Here is a 15,229-nt window from a genome sequence, read left to right as displayed (position 1 = left end):
CCATGTCCCACGACCCCCTGCCCTCCACCATGCCCTACATACTGGGACGGGCTTTGGGGCAAAGTCCTTCTCACAGACGTGTGCTATGATGCCAGCAGCCAGGGCGTCACCAAGGACGTTGGTCATTGTTCGTAGTCGGTCCCTGCGGAGAGACAGTGCCAGGATGCAGGGCGTGGCCACAGCCAATGTGCCCGGGGTGTTGATGGCTTTGGAACATGTCAGCCCCTGTCCTGAATGTCCCTCCCACTGGTGTTGGTAAAGGCTGTGTTGGTTTTGCAGATACAGAGAGAAAACAGTCCCTATGTGAGCCCTGTGCTGGGGCAGCATCTGTCTCACCCTGCCTGTGTGAGCAGTGCAGGGACCTGCCAGTGCCACCTCCCAAACTGGGACAGCCACTGTTGTGCTAAGTGCAGGGAGAGCTGCCTCAGCAAGTCATAAAACTCCTTGAGATGCCTCTTGAGGAGAAATCCTGTAGATCCAGCCACTGCTCCTCTCTTGTCTACCTCTCACATCAGTAGAAGGTGCCAGCGGTGCTGGGTACCCTGTGATGCTGAAAGATCAAATTGGTGGTGTGTTAACCTTCCTTTATATGAGGAAAAGAGAAAAGCAGCCATGATACTTGGCACTGTTCCCTCTTCTCCCTGGGGGCCTGTGAAGTACAAACCACGTGTTGGTTCTGTAACTCAGCATCTGTTCTTTGTGGTTTCTCACCTAATGACTCGCTTTGTTTTTATCTTAGTACTTTAGAATGGCACATTTCACAAGCTGTGTGTTTATTTGTCTGTGACAAGTGTAATCCAGCATCAGTTTCTGTCTCGAGAGCAATCTGGTTTCATCCATCAAGAGGAAGATCCATCACCATGAACTGACACTGGTCACCGCCTGTGGCAGTGGCCTGGAGAGCACTTACAGAGCCCAGTCGACGGCGATGATGAGGGTGATGTCCTCGGTGGGCAGCCCCACGGAGGTGAGCACAATGACCATGGTGACGAGCCCGGACTGCGGGATCCCAGCGGCCCCAATGCTGGCTGCCGAGGCTGTGATGCTGCAAAGAGAAGGCGGCTGTGCAATTCAGACCAGCGTGTTTGCATGGCAAAGTGAGTTATTCCTGTGTGGATTGCATCTGACTTCCTCCACCTTCCTGCTCCCAGGTGTTATCACAAATTCCCCTGTGCAGAGCAGGGGCTGGCAGCGGGTGCCCTGGCTCTGTGCTCTCCTCTGCCTTCAGGGTAGGGAGTCCCTCCTTAAAATTATTAAATATTTGCAGATGTATTTAGTTATTATTTAGTTCCATGCTTTATTTCCCTGTTTATAAAATGAGGATATCCCATTCCTAAAGGGGAGTAAATGGCACCTGCACAAATCCTTCTGTGCTCAGCCCTGCAGCGCTGACCTGCTCCAACCACACGTCTGGGCAGCTGGGCTTTTCCCTACAGGCAAAGTCCTTGACTTGCAGTGGATTCTGGGGTGCAGAGCCAGTCCAGCTTTCCCTGGCACACAGCACAGGGACTGGGACATGCTGCACCCTCCCCTCCTCCTCAGCTTCCCAGCAAAGGTCACTGTGCATTAACAAGATCTCTGCAAATGGCAAAAATGCAAGAGGTTGTCCTAATGTCTATAAATAGGAATAGAGAGAAATAATCTGGCTGCTACAAAGAAACTTTTACCTTATAGTTATAATTTGTCCCAAATCCAGTTCATACTCATTGACCTGGGCAATGAAGATGGCAGCGACTGCCTCGTAGAGCGCGGTGCCGTCCATGTTGATGGTGGCCCCGACGGGGAGCACGAACCGTGCCACGCGCCTGTCGATGCCGTTGTTCTCCAGGAGACACTTGAGGGTGATGGGCAGGGTGGCTGAGCTGCAGGACAAGAAACGAGCAGTAATTGTCTGTCATTTGTGTTGAGCTTTCTAAGCTGGAGTCGGTGTGATGGGACAGAAATACCAGCCCTCCCAAGGGTGGATACTGCAATGTTACACAAATTGCTGTAGCAGTGAAAAGTCTCTTCAGTTCTCACCACCGGGGGAATAGACATCATTAGCCAAGTGAGCTGCAGGCTGAGAGAGAAAATGTCAGAATGTCATTTCAGTGGCTGAAGGCACCACTTTAAGGAGCTGTGTGCCATGGCTGCAGCTTTGTTGAACATCCCTGGTGCCCACATGAATCCTGCAGCACCTCCTGGAGTGTTGTAAGGTGTGTGCCAGCACTGGCTGTGCTGGGGTCCAGCAAGACCCCTGTTGTCCTGACCTGTCTCCTCCATGAGGGATGCCTGCCTCAGCTTCTCCACCCCTGACCTTTCTTTCTCGTTTCTGTCTAGCATGAAGACACCTGTCCCACAGGAACTGGGATGAGGAATGGAGGAAGAAGAACAGGCTGAAGAAAGGAAACCACAGAAAAGGAGTCGATGGGTTTGCGACAGACTCTGGGAGGCAGGGACTGCATTTGGGAAAGGCTCTGGATGCAGCGCGGTGGCCCCAGCCCTGGGCACAGACCGTGGGGCTGGGACAAGGAGCAGGGTGTTCTCCCTGTGGCAGCTCTCCCTCCCTTAGCTGGCTGCAGAGCAGAGGGAGGAGAAGCCTGACAGAAACAGAGCTGGAGACCCAGGTTCAGGAGGAGACCAGGACATGAAGAGTTGCAGAAGCAAGAGTTGCAGTGGTGGGCACTGGGGAAGGGAGGCACAGTCTAGGTGGTTTTATTGGGATTATGGGGAGGAGCAACAGACAGGCCAGAAAAACCCTTTGCCTGGTCAAATGTTCTCCAGGAAAATGTTTGAATTTGTGTGTCTTCTGGAAGAGGTGGTAGTTTATAATGTGAAGGTTTTTTTCATTGTTATAAGGAAAGTATTTCAATGAAAATAGAATAGATAAATATAATCTAAATTGATTAAAGTCTTTTCAAAGTAGGCAAGATTTTTCTGTGGATGAACTTGGGATACACTGTAGTTGATGTTAGATTGTCAGTAAAGTGTTCAGAAGAGCTTTAACCCCATGCAGTTTATAAAGCACCTACAAAGTCCTAGTTTGGATTCATGGAAAGAAAACTGCAGCAATTGAACGAAGTGTGCATGCACACACAAAAACATTGCTGGTTTGCTCTGGGAAAACCCTGGGAGAGGGTGAATGGAAGAGCACCATGAGCTGCCCAGGTCTGTCACCCAGGGCAGGGCCAAGGGTCTGCTTCCTCCTAAACCAGGAGCATTCTCATTTTGAATGGTGCTGGAGCGTAATTTTCCTTTGAGTTCCACCTGTCCTCCCAGAGCTCACCTGGCCAGACACAGCCATGTCTCCCTTGCTAAACCAGATCCCTGCTCTGTGGTATCTGCAGGTTCCAGTCACGTTTTCCTACCTGGAGGATGTAGCTAAGGCGATCAGCAAGGCTTGCAGTATTCCCTGAATGAAAGCAAAGGGGTTTTTCTTGGTGATGAGCACAAAAAGCAGAGGTAAGAGGATGATTCCATGGACGGCAAGTCCTGACACTACTGTAATGACATACAGTCCCAGCTTCTGTCCTATAATGGATGGGTCTTCCATCTCCAAGATCTTTCCAGCTATGAGAAATACAATGCCAAAGGGGAAGTACCTGCAAAGAATAAGCATAAAAAATGATGAGGATGCAGCAATCACTGAAGACAGTGCAGTGTTTGGTACTGTGTGGTACGAAAGCAAATTCAGTGCTCACAACACACACTTGCAGACATGCAACCAGCATTGCCATTGGATAGCAGGAAAGAAAATCAATCAATGAATCAATCAAAACCAGATTTACCAAACGGCCATCGAGACAATTTTCATCACTGCTTCGTTCAGACACTGGCAGACGTTAACCAGCGGGGCTCCTCGCTCGCCCATTTTTCCCAGGAGAAGTCCTGCAACCAAGCACAGCAGGTTGCATTACTTGGGAGCACCACGGGAGCAGCACCTGTCAGGCCGAGTGTCTTGAGGGTCTGGTGGCCACAGAATGGGGCTCAGCGGGCAAAACCTGATTTTGTACAGGTTGCCATGTGCTCTTAGGAGTCACGGCCATTAGTTCCAAGCAAATACAAGCACCTGGCTTGTGTTCCTGGCATTTTCTCACAAAGCCCCACCAGACCCAAATCCAGGATTTGGACTCTTCCTTGCACAGAAAACAGATAAACTTCACTGCTGCTCAATGCTGGAAGAGTCATTTCCTGGGATGGATAAACTGTGGATTAGCTGGATTAAGTGGATATCTGGATTGCTATAATTGCTGGATTGCTTTGGTAATACAAGAATAATGAATTCTGGAAATAAAAATGGAATTTTTTTAAGGATAAGGTGTGGTAGGGCTCTCTGTAGCTGAGGATGTGATGCTTTGCTGCATCCCTGCCCTGCTCTGGAGTGAAAGGGGCCCTGGCTGCCACACAGTGACTGAGCAGTGCTTGGGCCCCCAGTCCCGTGCCCGGTTCCCTTGTGGGCTGGCTGTGCAGTACTGGTGGCTCACAGGCTGTGCCATGGTGGTGACAACACGTGTGGCTGTACAGTGATGTGTCAGGAAGGATCTGAGTGAGTTGCTTAGATACAGGCATTAAGCCTTCTCTCATAAGTCTGTTTTTTTCTTTTGATATTGTTGCATTAACCTAAACCAGCCTCATTTTCTGTTCAATGAATACTAGAGCAGAAATGCAGGAATGGGCATGGTGCTGTCCTGTCTGCCAGTGCTAAACCCCATTGCTTTCACTGGAGGTTTTCCAAGAACCCATCAAGTAAAGGGAAAAGGAGCCTTTGAGCATTTGCCCATCTTGTTTCCAGCTTGGTGCAAGGCCTTCTTCCTGTGTTGGCTAAAATTAATTTTGAAGCACTGTGCAGGTGTCTGCTTTATCTTGGAAAAGAAGAATATAAACAGGATCTTGTCCTGCTCATCCCTCTTCACTCTTCAGGGTTGAGGACTCTAAGAAGCCCTTGGTTGGTGGTTGGATCTCCTGCCTTGCTCAAAAGAGAGATGAGGTGGGTTCCCATTTGCCAGAACTTTCAGAAATGAGACAAGGCTTGGCGTGTTTAAATACCAGCTCTGTGGATATTCGTCCAGTATTGGGTGGACACAACAGCTGCTTTGGAAGAAAGTAATTTCAGGTCCTACAGAGCTGATTTGGGAGACACGGCCCAAGCAAATTGAGAGATTCCTGCAAGGATCTTGAAAGCTCTGCCCTCTCATGGGTTTCAGAAGCAACAGAGAGGCCCTCAGGGACAGTGAAGAACTGTCAGAGCTGGAGTAGCTGTGTGGGGTCACCCCTCAAAGCAAAATCCCTCTGGGTACCCAGTGGGTGCTGCATGGACACCTTGGTCTCAGCCCCACAACCTGCCTAGTTTTGGTGTTGAACACAAATACACTTTACTGAGAGCTTCCACCTGGCCCCCCCACCTTGCTGCACGGAGGAGGTGATCCCTATTTCCCAAGGTATGGGGCTGTGGTGCCCTGCCTATCCCTCTCCTCTTTTCTGCCAGGCAAACCCCATTAGTTCAGCCTCTCCTCATAGGGAAAGCATCCTGTGCGTGTACGAATGCCCTTTATCAAGCTGCCTGTGTCTGGTGCAGGTGATGCTCTGCCAGTCTGGCTTTGTGGAGCTCTAATCTGTCCTGGGCAAAACATGGGGAGTGCAGGTGGCTGGGGCTGGCTCAGGTGATCTCCCACTGCCTCCTAACTCAGGCTGATCCCACTCCCACGCTGGAGAGGTGGTGAAGTGTAATCTTAGAAGAGAAAAGCAGCTTCTCCTTGCAGGTTTGGCAGGGCTGGAGAAGGGCACGTGTCCTGTGGGCAGGAGCTCAGCACCTTTCCTGGGTGTCCAAGGTCTGCAGAGGGTGTTGGTTGCTGGGACAGGAGACTGCCAGGGACATCTTCTGGCTGTAAGGATCTGTCAGTGGGTCTGGCTCTGCCCAGTCTCGCTGTGACCAACTCCTCTGAGGTCTCACATTTAGAACTGGCCGCTCTCTGTGTCTCTGACCACAGTCCAGCGCACTCCAGTGCTGCGCTGCCTGCGCTGCCTCTGCATCTCAAATCCTCTAATTGGCTTTTTGGTTCCTTATACACAAAGTTCAAGCTCCTTGCCCTCACCTCTTAACCTACACATAATCCTGCCACCATGCTCATCTCACTGCCTCCTACTCTTTTTCCTTCCTGATCTCTCCCTCCTCCCTTTCTCCCTCAGCCTTGCACCCCATGTCCTCTTCTTACACTGTGAGCCAGCTCCAAGTTCCTCCTTTCAATGACTTTCTCCCCTTTAAACCTCCTCTCTTGCACGTGTCTCTTCACAACTTCTGCTCCTTCTTCCTTCCTGAAATTGCTGCCGAGCACCTTGTTCACACAGGATTGCAAGCTGTTCAATGCAGGATGCTTCCCTACCTCCTTCAGAAAGTCCTGTTGGGAATTTCCATATATTTATAACAGCTCCAAGTCTGACCCCACTGTCACATCCTGCCTGTTCAGGGGCTGAACACTCAGTGTGAAGGGTTTGGGTCATTGTGGTGAGCTGTGTCCCAGGCAAAATTACACCTCACTTCAGACCTCATTAGAAGGACTCCCCAGCTTATGTAATGGTTTGAAAACCCTCAGGAGCTGCACGTGGGCTGTGAAGGCTCATGTGGGAAAGAGGGGGTGGAAACAGCCTTCCCAGTGCCTACAGCTTCAGTGAGCTCCACCTCAGGTGGTGCTGACAGGGGCCTTGGTACAAGCTCTGTGCTGGGCCTGGAGCTGTCCTCTGGTTCCCAGGGACTGGGGCAATTAAAGCTAAAAGAACCTTGTCCCACATCTTTAGCTCGGTGACTGCAGCCGTGGCCACCCTGGGCTGCCTCCAGGCCCGTGGAGGAGCAGGTACCTATGGTTGCTGAGAAGATGACAATCCCCAGGACATTCATCTCATTGCTGGTCCCAGCCAGGGTCCTGTAGGTCATCTCGGGTGATGGTGTCAGCTCAAGGAACACAGGCCGATGGATTTCAGGGTTTTTGTCATCAGGTGCAAAGTAAATAAAATTGACAGGTTTTCCTGGGATCTTTTGAAAACCAGGAGACTTCACCACTGGGACAAGAACAGTTCGATACTGAAACAGAAGCAAAGGAGGGAGGTTATGCTGGCATGAGCTTCATCCTGCTCTGAACACAGAGGCAAAGCCAGCCCCAGCCCTAGGCTGGGTGCTCCTGGAAGTTAAAGGTTTGGTTTCCAGGCAGTAAAAGCCTGGTGGAAACAAGCAATGAGAGACAGGCAAGGGGAGCTGTGGCTGTTGGCTGCAGCCCGTCCTCAGCCAAGGCTGCAGAGCAGACCGGCGCTGTTGGTGAGTCGGGTCCCTGCGGGGCGCCAGCGCAGCCCTGGGGTAGCGCTCTGGTCCCTCCATCCCTCCTCCTGCGAGCTTTACCGATGCTTTCCCAATGCCATGGGTTCGCTTCTTTTCCCTGTCCCTCCACCCTGCCTGGCCACTCAGTCTGTCCCCTTTGACCACTCTACCTTCCCTCAAGCGTCCCTTCTTTGTGTCCCTTCCCCTGCCTGCTGCCTGCCCACCCCGCTGCCGCCCCTCCCCAGGGACTAAGAAGCCTCTGCACAGGAGCGGGATGAGGGAAGAGATGTGTGCTGCTTCTGTACAGGAGCCTCGCAGGCAGAGGGCAGGCACGGGGGTTCCTGTGAGCCTGTGCCCCCCCAGCACCGTCCTGCCTTTGGGTGCCCACCCTGGGGTGAGTGTGGGGGGATGAAGGGGAAGGGGAAGTTCAGGTAAGGGAACAGAGGAGAAGGGGAAGAGAGGGGAGGGGAGGGGAGGGAGGGGAAGAGACGGGCTCCTGTCCAGGCTGTGGGTGGGCAAAGAGGCAGCCCCATGCGGAGCTGAGCACCATCCTGGCTGCACGCAGAGGGATGAACTCACCTGCTGGAACGAAGCTTCAACCAGGTTAGAAGGAAACATGTTTCTGTAAGAGACCAATGACACAGGGTTAGAGTGTGTTGTGAGAGCATAGGGAGCATCCTGGGAAGCACTTCTGGTGGGCACAATGTCCGGAGGAGGAGAAGAGAGCCAACAACAGCTTATGACAGCTGTGCAAGCTGAAAGCAAAGCAAGCTGGAAGGTGAACTCAAAGCAGGACTCAGAACCATGTGTAAATGGGATTGGTGGAAGGCCTGAGCCTGGGATGGGCATCTGCCATATGCAGGCCCCTGCTCAGAGCCTGGTCCAGTCAATCCAGTACCTCCAGAAATTGAGATTCTCCCCCAGCCCCTGGGTCTGTGCTGCAACCCCTCCCCAGGTAACCCCATCTGCTGCCTTAACCCAGCCCTGGGCCAGCTCCAGGCTTGGCATGTTCCAGCTGGGGCCACAGAGGAGAATCTGAGCCTTGCAGGCAACACACCTCTGTCTGATCTCTGCTGCAGTGCATCTCTTTGCTGATGGCTTTGGGAGAGCAGTAGCAGTGACAGAGTGGCCAGAGGGACATGGATGGGGGGAAACGAACCCCACATTGCTGGGCTTGGAGGTACCAGCACCTGGCCAGTGGTTCTCCTGTTTCTCTCACATTCTCAGTGTCTTCTGGGAACTCAGAACCTTCTGGGAAGATCTTGTTATCACAACCCTGGCTCCTGCTGAAATCGTGACACACCTGATCAAATCCAGTAACGCGTCGGCGGAGCTGAGCACCACTTTCTGCACAGAGTAGTTGTCCTTCTGGGCAGCTGCACCAGGATGGATGCTGACCACGAGGATGATCCCCACGGTCACTGCCATAAAGGTCGTCCAAAGGTAGTAGGTGATGGTGATCACTCCCATCTTCCCGCAGGCTTTGGAGTCCATGGTGGCCAGCCCGGACATGAGGCTGCAGCACAGAACAGAGTGGTCAGTGTCTGCTCCCCAAACTGCACAAGATGCATCTGATGGGCAAAATCTCCAAGGCGGGAGGGATTTCCATAGGTTTTTTTAAACCAAAGCCTAAGGGCATCACTGAGCTCTTGCACATTCCTGTGCCAGCGCCCACAGGATCTCAGACCCAGGATGGGCTTGTGACAACCCAAGCTGAGTTGTGAAGGGCAGGAGACACCTCCAAGCCCCTTTTCAAGGTCTGGCTGTGTTTTCTGTTTTCTACAAGGGTTAAGAAGTTTATATTCTTAGTGTATTTTTATGTTGAATAAATGATGCTGCTCCTTTTTTGTGAGATACTGTGCTCTTATATCTCCATCGCCTCGTGCCACTGCTGTGTGTCACTGTAGCAGCAAAGGAAGGTACCAGCAAGGTTCATAAAATCCTGGTGGGGATGGACCCCACACCCCCTGGAGAGAGCTGCAGGTTCAGATTTCACACACATGTAAGCTTTCCTAAGAAGTAACCCATAAGCTACTTCTCAGCAAAACTGGGCTAAAAATAGAGAGGGCATTACAGGCTGCCCCAGCAGGGAGAGCAGTGCTGGCGGTGGGGACAAGTTGGGTGCAGGACTGGAAGGTCCTGAGTGGGTTTGCTGAGGTTACTCACTTGGGAGGAACTGCTGACACCCTCAAGGACAGAGAGGTCCCACAGAGAGACCCTGACAAATGCGAGGATTGGGCAATCCCCAACCATGTGATGTTTAAACAGGGCAAGTGCTGGATCCTGCCCTGGGATGGGGCAGCCCTGGATGCAGGGACAGACTGGGAACGAGAGGCTGGAGAGCAGTGCCGTGGGAAGGGACCTGGGGGTCCTGGTCGGTCCAAGTTGGATCTGAGTCCCCGGTGTGTCCTGGCAGCCCAAAGGGCCACCGTGTCCTGGGGGGCACCAGGCCAGGGAGGGATTGTCCCGCTCTGCTCTGCACTGGGGCAGCCTCACCTCCAGTGCTGGGGGCACTCTGGGCACCACAAGATCAGAAGGGTCCAAAGCTGTTGGAGAGTGTCCAAAGGAGGGACACGGAGCTGGGGAAGGGTCTGAGGAGCGGCTGAGGGCACTTGGCTCGTTCAGCTGGAGCAGAGGAGACTGAGGGGAGGCTCCTGGGGGCTGCAGCTCCTCCCGAGGGGAGGCGGAGGGGCAGGGGCTGAGCTCTGCTCTGGGACAGGGACAGGAGCCCAGGGAACGGCTGGAGCTGGGTCAGGGCTGGGCATGGAGCTCAGGGAAAGGTTCTTCCCCCCGAGGCTGCTGGGCACTGCCCAGGCTCCCCAGGGAATGGTCCCGGCCCCGAGGCTGCCAGAGCTGCAGGAGCGTTTGGACAGCGCTCTCAGGGATGCCCAGGGTGGGGTTGTTGGGGTGTCTGTGCAGGGCCAGGGGCTGCACTGATGATCCCTGAGGGTCCCTTCCAGCTCAGGATATTCCAGGATTCTATGAAATGTGAGCATTTGGGGGATGCAGTGTGCCCCACATGCATGCAGACCCAGCCAAGCCCTGACCTTCAGTCAGGACATAATAGAGGGGCTGTGAGGGTCAGTGCCAACCCTGGGGACACACAGGGTGGCTGATGTGGTGCCCAGCCTATGGATCCCCTTCAGCAGCCACACATCCTGGAGGAGAAGGGCCTTGGAAACTCAAGAGAGTCCACAAAAGCAACACTGACATAGGTGGTGCTTTCCAACTTGGGGCTTGGATCTCCAGAGCTCCATCCCCAGAGCTCACCCAGTCCCCTCTGGGATGGTGCATAGAGAGCAGACACCACTTTACCATCATTCAGTAATTATAGAAAAATCCCTGGTTCAATCCAACATGAAAGAAAACTCCCAGGAGGCCTCTGCAGAACCTGCACCCACAGACAGGAGAGTGATCAGAGACAACCACCCAGCAACTGAGCTGCCAGGAGGGCTGAGAGCGAAGGGAAACCCTCAGGCATCTTGGGGAGGGATGTGAGGTACAGACATCTCTATAAGGGATGGTACTGAACAGGCCAAGTGTGGCCAGGATAGAGACCACACTGCTCTCAAAAATAAACCAGAGGCAAATGGGACAACAAGCAAACTCTAACAACAGAGAAATGACACATCCTTGAGGGAACAAGCACCTGATAATTTTTGTGTGTCTAATGAGCACATGACAACATATTGTTTGCAATATGTCAATCCATATAAGCTTTTCAAGACCTTGCTTAGACCCCAATATGACTGCTGGCTCTGTTCCTTATTTCTAGGTCTGTATGGGCCAATAAAATCGGGATTTGCAAACACAGACACAGTACTGGGGGATGCTTATGTTTTTTACCTGAACTTTCTCAAATTCCTCTAAGGGAATCTGCTTTGAGGTTAAACAGCCCGTCACAACTGCCCATGGATGGTCCTGGCATCACCAGCTGCCCAAAAGAAGGGAAACACCCCAGCCAGTGCAGGTGTCTGACCTGGGCACAAGTGCCTATCAAATCCAGGTGAGGATTTGTCCCAGACTGTTGCTGGGAAATCTCGGGGTTTGATGGACACCAAGCCAGGGGATGCTGCTTGACTTGCCAGCTGCTTGGAGCCAGGGTTATTCTCACCTCATGCAGCTTTGGGGTTCTCTCTTCAATGGGGGGGGGGGGTCACAGGGCGATCTTTTCAATGTGAGGGAAAGATGGTGCTTTAGAGCAGAAGGTGATGTCTTACCTGGAGGTGATCAAGGGCAGGATCAGCATCTTCAGCATCCTCATGAGGAGCTCTCCAGGAAAGGAAAAATACTGCTTCTCCTGCACATAGAGCAGAGTGTGTGTCAGGTAAATGATTATGGGTTAAGGGCTCAAACTTGATAAATCTGCCTTTTCCCCAACCAGTCTGAGCTCTGAGCTTCGTTCTGAGGTGGCAGCTGCTCCTTGATGCACTCCATGATGCCATTTCCCTGCTGTCCCTTAAATGGGGGGTCACAGATGGGGAATACTGGCCACATGGCAAACCTGGCTGTACACAAGGCAGGGGCATGTGGGGTTGGTCCCCTCCCAAAACCATCCTTGGTTCTGTTGCCATCTAGGGAATAGTCCACATGGCCCCAGCACTGGCTCCTCCCAAAAGTCATTGCACTCATTATCAGGGAGCAGAGACTTGGCTGCATCTGCAAAAGTGCCCCAAAGCTGCTGGCAGCAACAAAAGGTGGGAATATCTCATGGCTGCAGGTGGCAAAGCCGAGCTCAGGGAGAGCCCAGGTGTCTGGCCCATCCATGGGACAATCTTGGTTCCATGGCATCTCTCCACCCCCTACACCCCTCACAAGGACATGGGGAAGGGCTGCAGAGACATCCCCCAAAGTCTGGATCCCACAGACATGACCAAGGGGAGAGTGAGTGGCCTGTGGGACCAGCAACCTGGCCAGCATCCCTCCTTCCCTCCATCCCTATCTCTACCCACCATCCATTCCTCCATCCATCCATCCTTACCTCCATCCATCCCTCCATGCCTCCATCCCTCCGTGCCTCCATCCATGCCTCCATCCATCTATCCATCCATCCATCCATCCATCCATCCATCCATCCCTCCCTCCATCCCTCCCTCTATCCATCCATCCCTATCTCTACCCTCCATCCATCCCTCCATCCATCCATCCATCCATCCATCCATCCATCCATCCATCCCTATCTCTACCCTCCATCCATCCATCCATCCATCCCTATCTCTACCCTCCATCCATCCATGCCTCCATCCATCCATCCATGCCTCCATGCCTCCATGCCTCCATCCATCCATCCATCCATCCATCCATCCATCCATCCATCCATCCATCCATCCATCCATCCCTATCTCTACCCTCCATCCATCCATGCCTCCATCCATCCATCCATGCCTCCATGCCTCCATGCCTCCATGCCTCCATGCCTCCATCCATCCATCCATCCATCCATCCATCCATCCATCCATCCATCCATCCATCCATCCATCCATCCATCCATCCATCCATCCATCCATCCATCCATCATCTTCCCTCCCTCCATCCCTGACCCCCCTATTTCACTGTGCCACTGTAGTGGTGTCAGGGAGGGATCTGAGTTGACCCCAAGACAAGCAGGTGCTTTTGGTTACTCCAAAGTAGCCACCACCCCATGCTGGGGCTTTGAGGGGTGCCAAGGCAGCTGTTCAATTGCTCCCCTGTGCTGTCCCTGTGCTGTCCCTGCACTGTCCCAGTGTGTGGCCTGGGCATGGCTGATGTCCCCAGGGAGCTCAGGCAGAGCAGAGCTGCGATGGGCCCAGCTGGGTGCAAGGGGTAATGCCAGATCTGAACAGCATCTCTTTGCCAGTGGGTCTCTCAGCTGTGTGACACTTTCCCACTGCAGGGAGGAAAGCAGGGACCGGCCACCTCTCCAGCTCTCCTCCAGATTTTGTGACAAAAGTCTTAGTGGGGACAGTCTCTAGTGGCTGCCAGGCCCACAGCAGAGCTGTGGCAACAGAGCAGGATGGGGCTGGAGCAGAGGATGGATAAACCTGATGACAAGGGGCTGGAGCCCCAAGACTGCCAGCTGCATGGCCAGCGTGGGTGGCTGCTGGGCTCTCACGGGTGTGTGCACTGGGATGCAGAGAGATTACACCCAGCTTCAATTAAGTAATGAGATCATCCCTGCTGCGCTGATGCTGAAGGGCCTAATTGAAATGACAAGACTTTGCTAAATCCTAGTGGGCAACACAGGGATGTTCCAGCCCCAGCCGAGCTCTCCCGGAGCAGCATTCCCCTGCCTGGATCAGGGCTGAGCCGTGGCCCAGCTGCCCAATGTCAGTGGAGCTCAGCTCGGGGCTGTTTTGCAGCACGATGCTCCTGGAACGTGCTGAGCCAACGTGCCTTTTCGGTGCATTTTCTCCAATGCATTTGTCTCCAAGGCTCCTCAAAGGAAGGAGACTCTTCAAAGCCCTCCAGGCTCCCCACCAGCCATTTATTTGCTGGGTCCTCTCCAGAACACGGAAATGTGCTTTGATTGCACACAGCTTGGGAGAGTAATGGGAGGACCCCACCCCTCGAACCCCATCTCCTGGACCCCCTCCCTCAGACCGTGATGCTGCTGGTGGTGTTGGGGGGAGCCTGTTACTGAGCATCTAGCACCTGAGTAAACATTCCCCCCTTTCCCCTCTTCATCCCACCTCAAGGCTCCTGCAGCCTTATGGAGTCCAACTCAGACCTCCCCACTCCCATTGGAGGGAGGCAGGATTTGTCCTACAGCTTGGGCATTTGTTGGCACCTTTTTGGTCAAAAGAAAAAGAAAAGACAAAAAGAAAAGAAAAGCCATGGGCAGAAACCTGCCCTGAGGTGGTTTGCTTGAGCAGGAGTCTTTGCTTTTGGGGCTGTGCCCATCTGGGACCCTTACTGGCACCAGGGCTTGCTCTCCTGCCCCACTCCATCCCGCTCACTCCCATCACCATCCCAGCCAGGCTTACCAGGTCTGTCAGCTCCAGCGCCCGCAGCAGGAACCCCAGGAGGCATCCAGTGACAACCGACAGCATCGAGAGAGTCAAGAGGCCATTTTTGTACCAGAAAGCCCGCACCCACTTCCAGAGGCGCAGGAGGGCGGTGGACAGTGAGTGCAGCACAGCTCTCCTGACCCACTCCCACATGGTCCTCAGCCACCCAGATGATGCCCCTGGGAGCTGCTCCCAGCCCCACTCATGGCCACGGGCCCCACAGCGCCGATGGACCCCTGCTCTGTGCCAGGAGCTGAGTGTGCTGGTGGCTAATCCCCAGAACCAAAAGCTTCAGGGATATTTGGGAGCCTTTCCCATAATGGAAAGTGACGTCTTCAACTGGTTAATCTGGGCTTGGCATCCTGCCGTGAGGTGCCGAACCCTCCCACTTTAACCCTCCAGCCCCAGGGATGGGGGCCAGTGTGCAGACTGAGGGCAGAGATCCAGCTCCAGAACTCCCTTCTTCTCACTGCTCCTGATCCAGAAGGAGTTGGGTCCTGCCACCAGATCTGGGTCCTGCACCAGATTTGTGCTCCCCACCGGCTGTGAGTGCACCCCAATCCTGCCCCCATCTGTGAGGGCTTCATGAGGGCAGGGTTTGCAAAGGGAAGCTTTCCCAGTTAATGAGAGGATTTCCCACAGCAGTTGCAGACACCAGCCCAAGGCACCAACGGATGGTGCTGAGTGTTCCCACACAAATACCTGCCCCAACAGATCTGACCTCCTGCCAACTCTCCAGGGAAGCTGCCCCAAGGCCATGAGGTGCTTCTGGAGCATCTGGTCCATAATTCGTGATATTTTAGAGTATTTCTACGTCCAGTTCGCCTCTGGTTCAGGCCAGGAGTGTCACTGGGGCCAGAGCGGGGTGCAGAATGAAATGGCAGGAGGGTCCCAGGCTGAAGATGCTCTGGGAATGGGAAAATATTAAAACCTTTATGGGCCTGATTTTACCCCTCTC

General features: G+C 53.5%; 1 protein-coding gene and 1 long non-coding RNA gene across 3 annotated transcripts in view; one reads left to right on the top strand and one right to left on the bottom strand.

Moving 5' to 3' along the window:
• LOC138099543 (excitatory amino acid transporter 5-like) overlaps positions 1-14,832 on the bottom strand; it is a 29,495-nt gene extending 14,663 nt beyond the window's left edge. Inside the window, exons 1-10 of one of the 2 annotated variants that reach the window (XM_068996824.1) lie at positions 14,248-14,832; positions 11,506-11,585; positions 8,589-8,801; positions 7,865-7,907; positions 6,832-7,054; positions 3,768-3,867; positions 3,348-3,581; positions 1,668-1,862; positions 911-1,045; positions 49-142 (exon numbers count right to left, since the gene is read on the bottom strand). In XM_068996824.1, coding sequence (XP_068852925.1) covers positions 49-142; positions 911-1,045; positions 1,668-1,862; positions 3,348-3,581; positions 3,768-3,867; positions 6,832-7,054; positions 7,865-7,907; positions 8,589-8,801; positions 11,506-11,585; positions 14,248-14,424 — 1,494 coding nt within the window. In that variant the 5' untranslated portion in view covers positions 14,425-14,832. Of the gene's footprint in view, positions 1-42; positions 143-910; positions 1,046-1,667; positions 1,863-3,347; positions 3,582-3,767; positions 3,868-6,831; positions 7,055-7,864; positions 7,908-8,588; positions 8,802-11,505; positions 11,586-14,247 lie in introns of both variants that reach the window. The other variant, XM_068996823.1, reaches the window with a different exon arrangement.
• LOC138099545 (uncharacterized) lies at positions 1,012-2,904 on the top strand. Its single transcript, XR_011146738.1, has 2 exons — positions 1,012-1,097; positions 2,320-2,904. It is a non-coding gene; the product is annotated as an uncharacterized lncRNA (long non-coding RNA).
• Positions 14,833-15,229: the final 397 nt, after the last annotated feature.

Source organism: Aphelocoma coerulescens, chromosome 28 (genome assembly GCF_041296385.1).
Source record: "Aphelocoma coerulescens isolate FSJ_1873_10779 chromosome 28, UR_Acoe_1.0, whole genome shotgun sequence".
NCBI classification, from domain to species: Eukaryota; Metazoa; Chordata; class Aves; order Passeriformes; family Corvidae; genus Aphelocoma; species Aphelocoma coerulescens.
The sequence above is the reverse complement of the archived record's forward strand: the minus strand, read 5'-3'. Positions and strand labels throughout refer to the sequence as shown.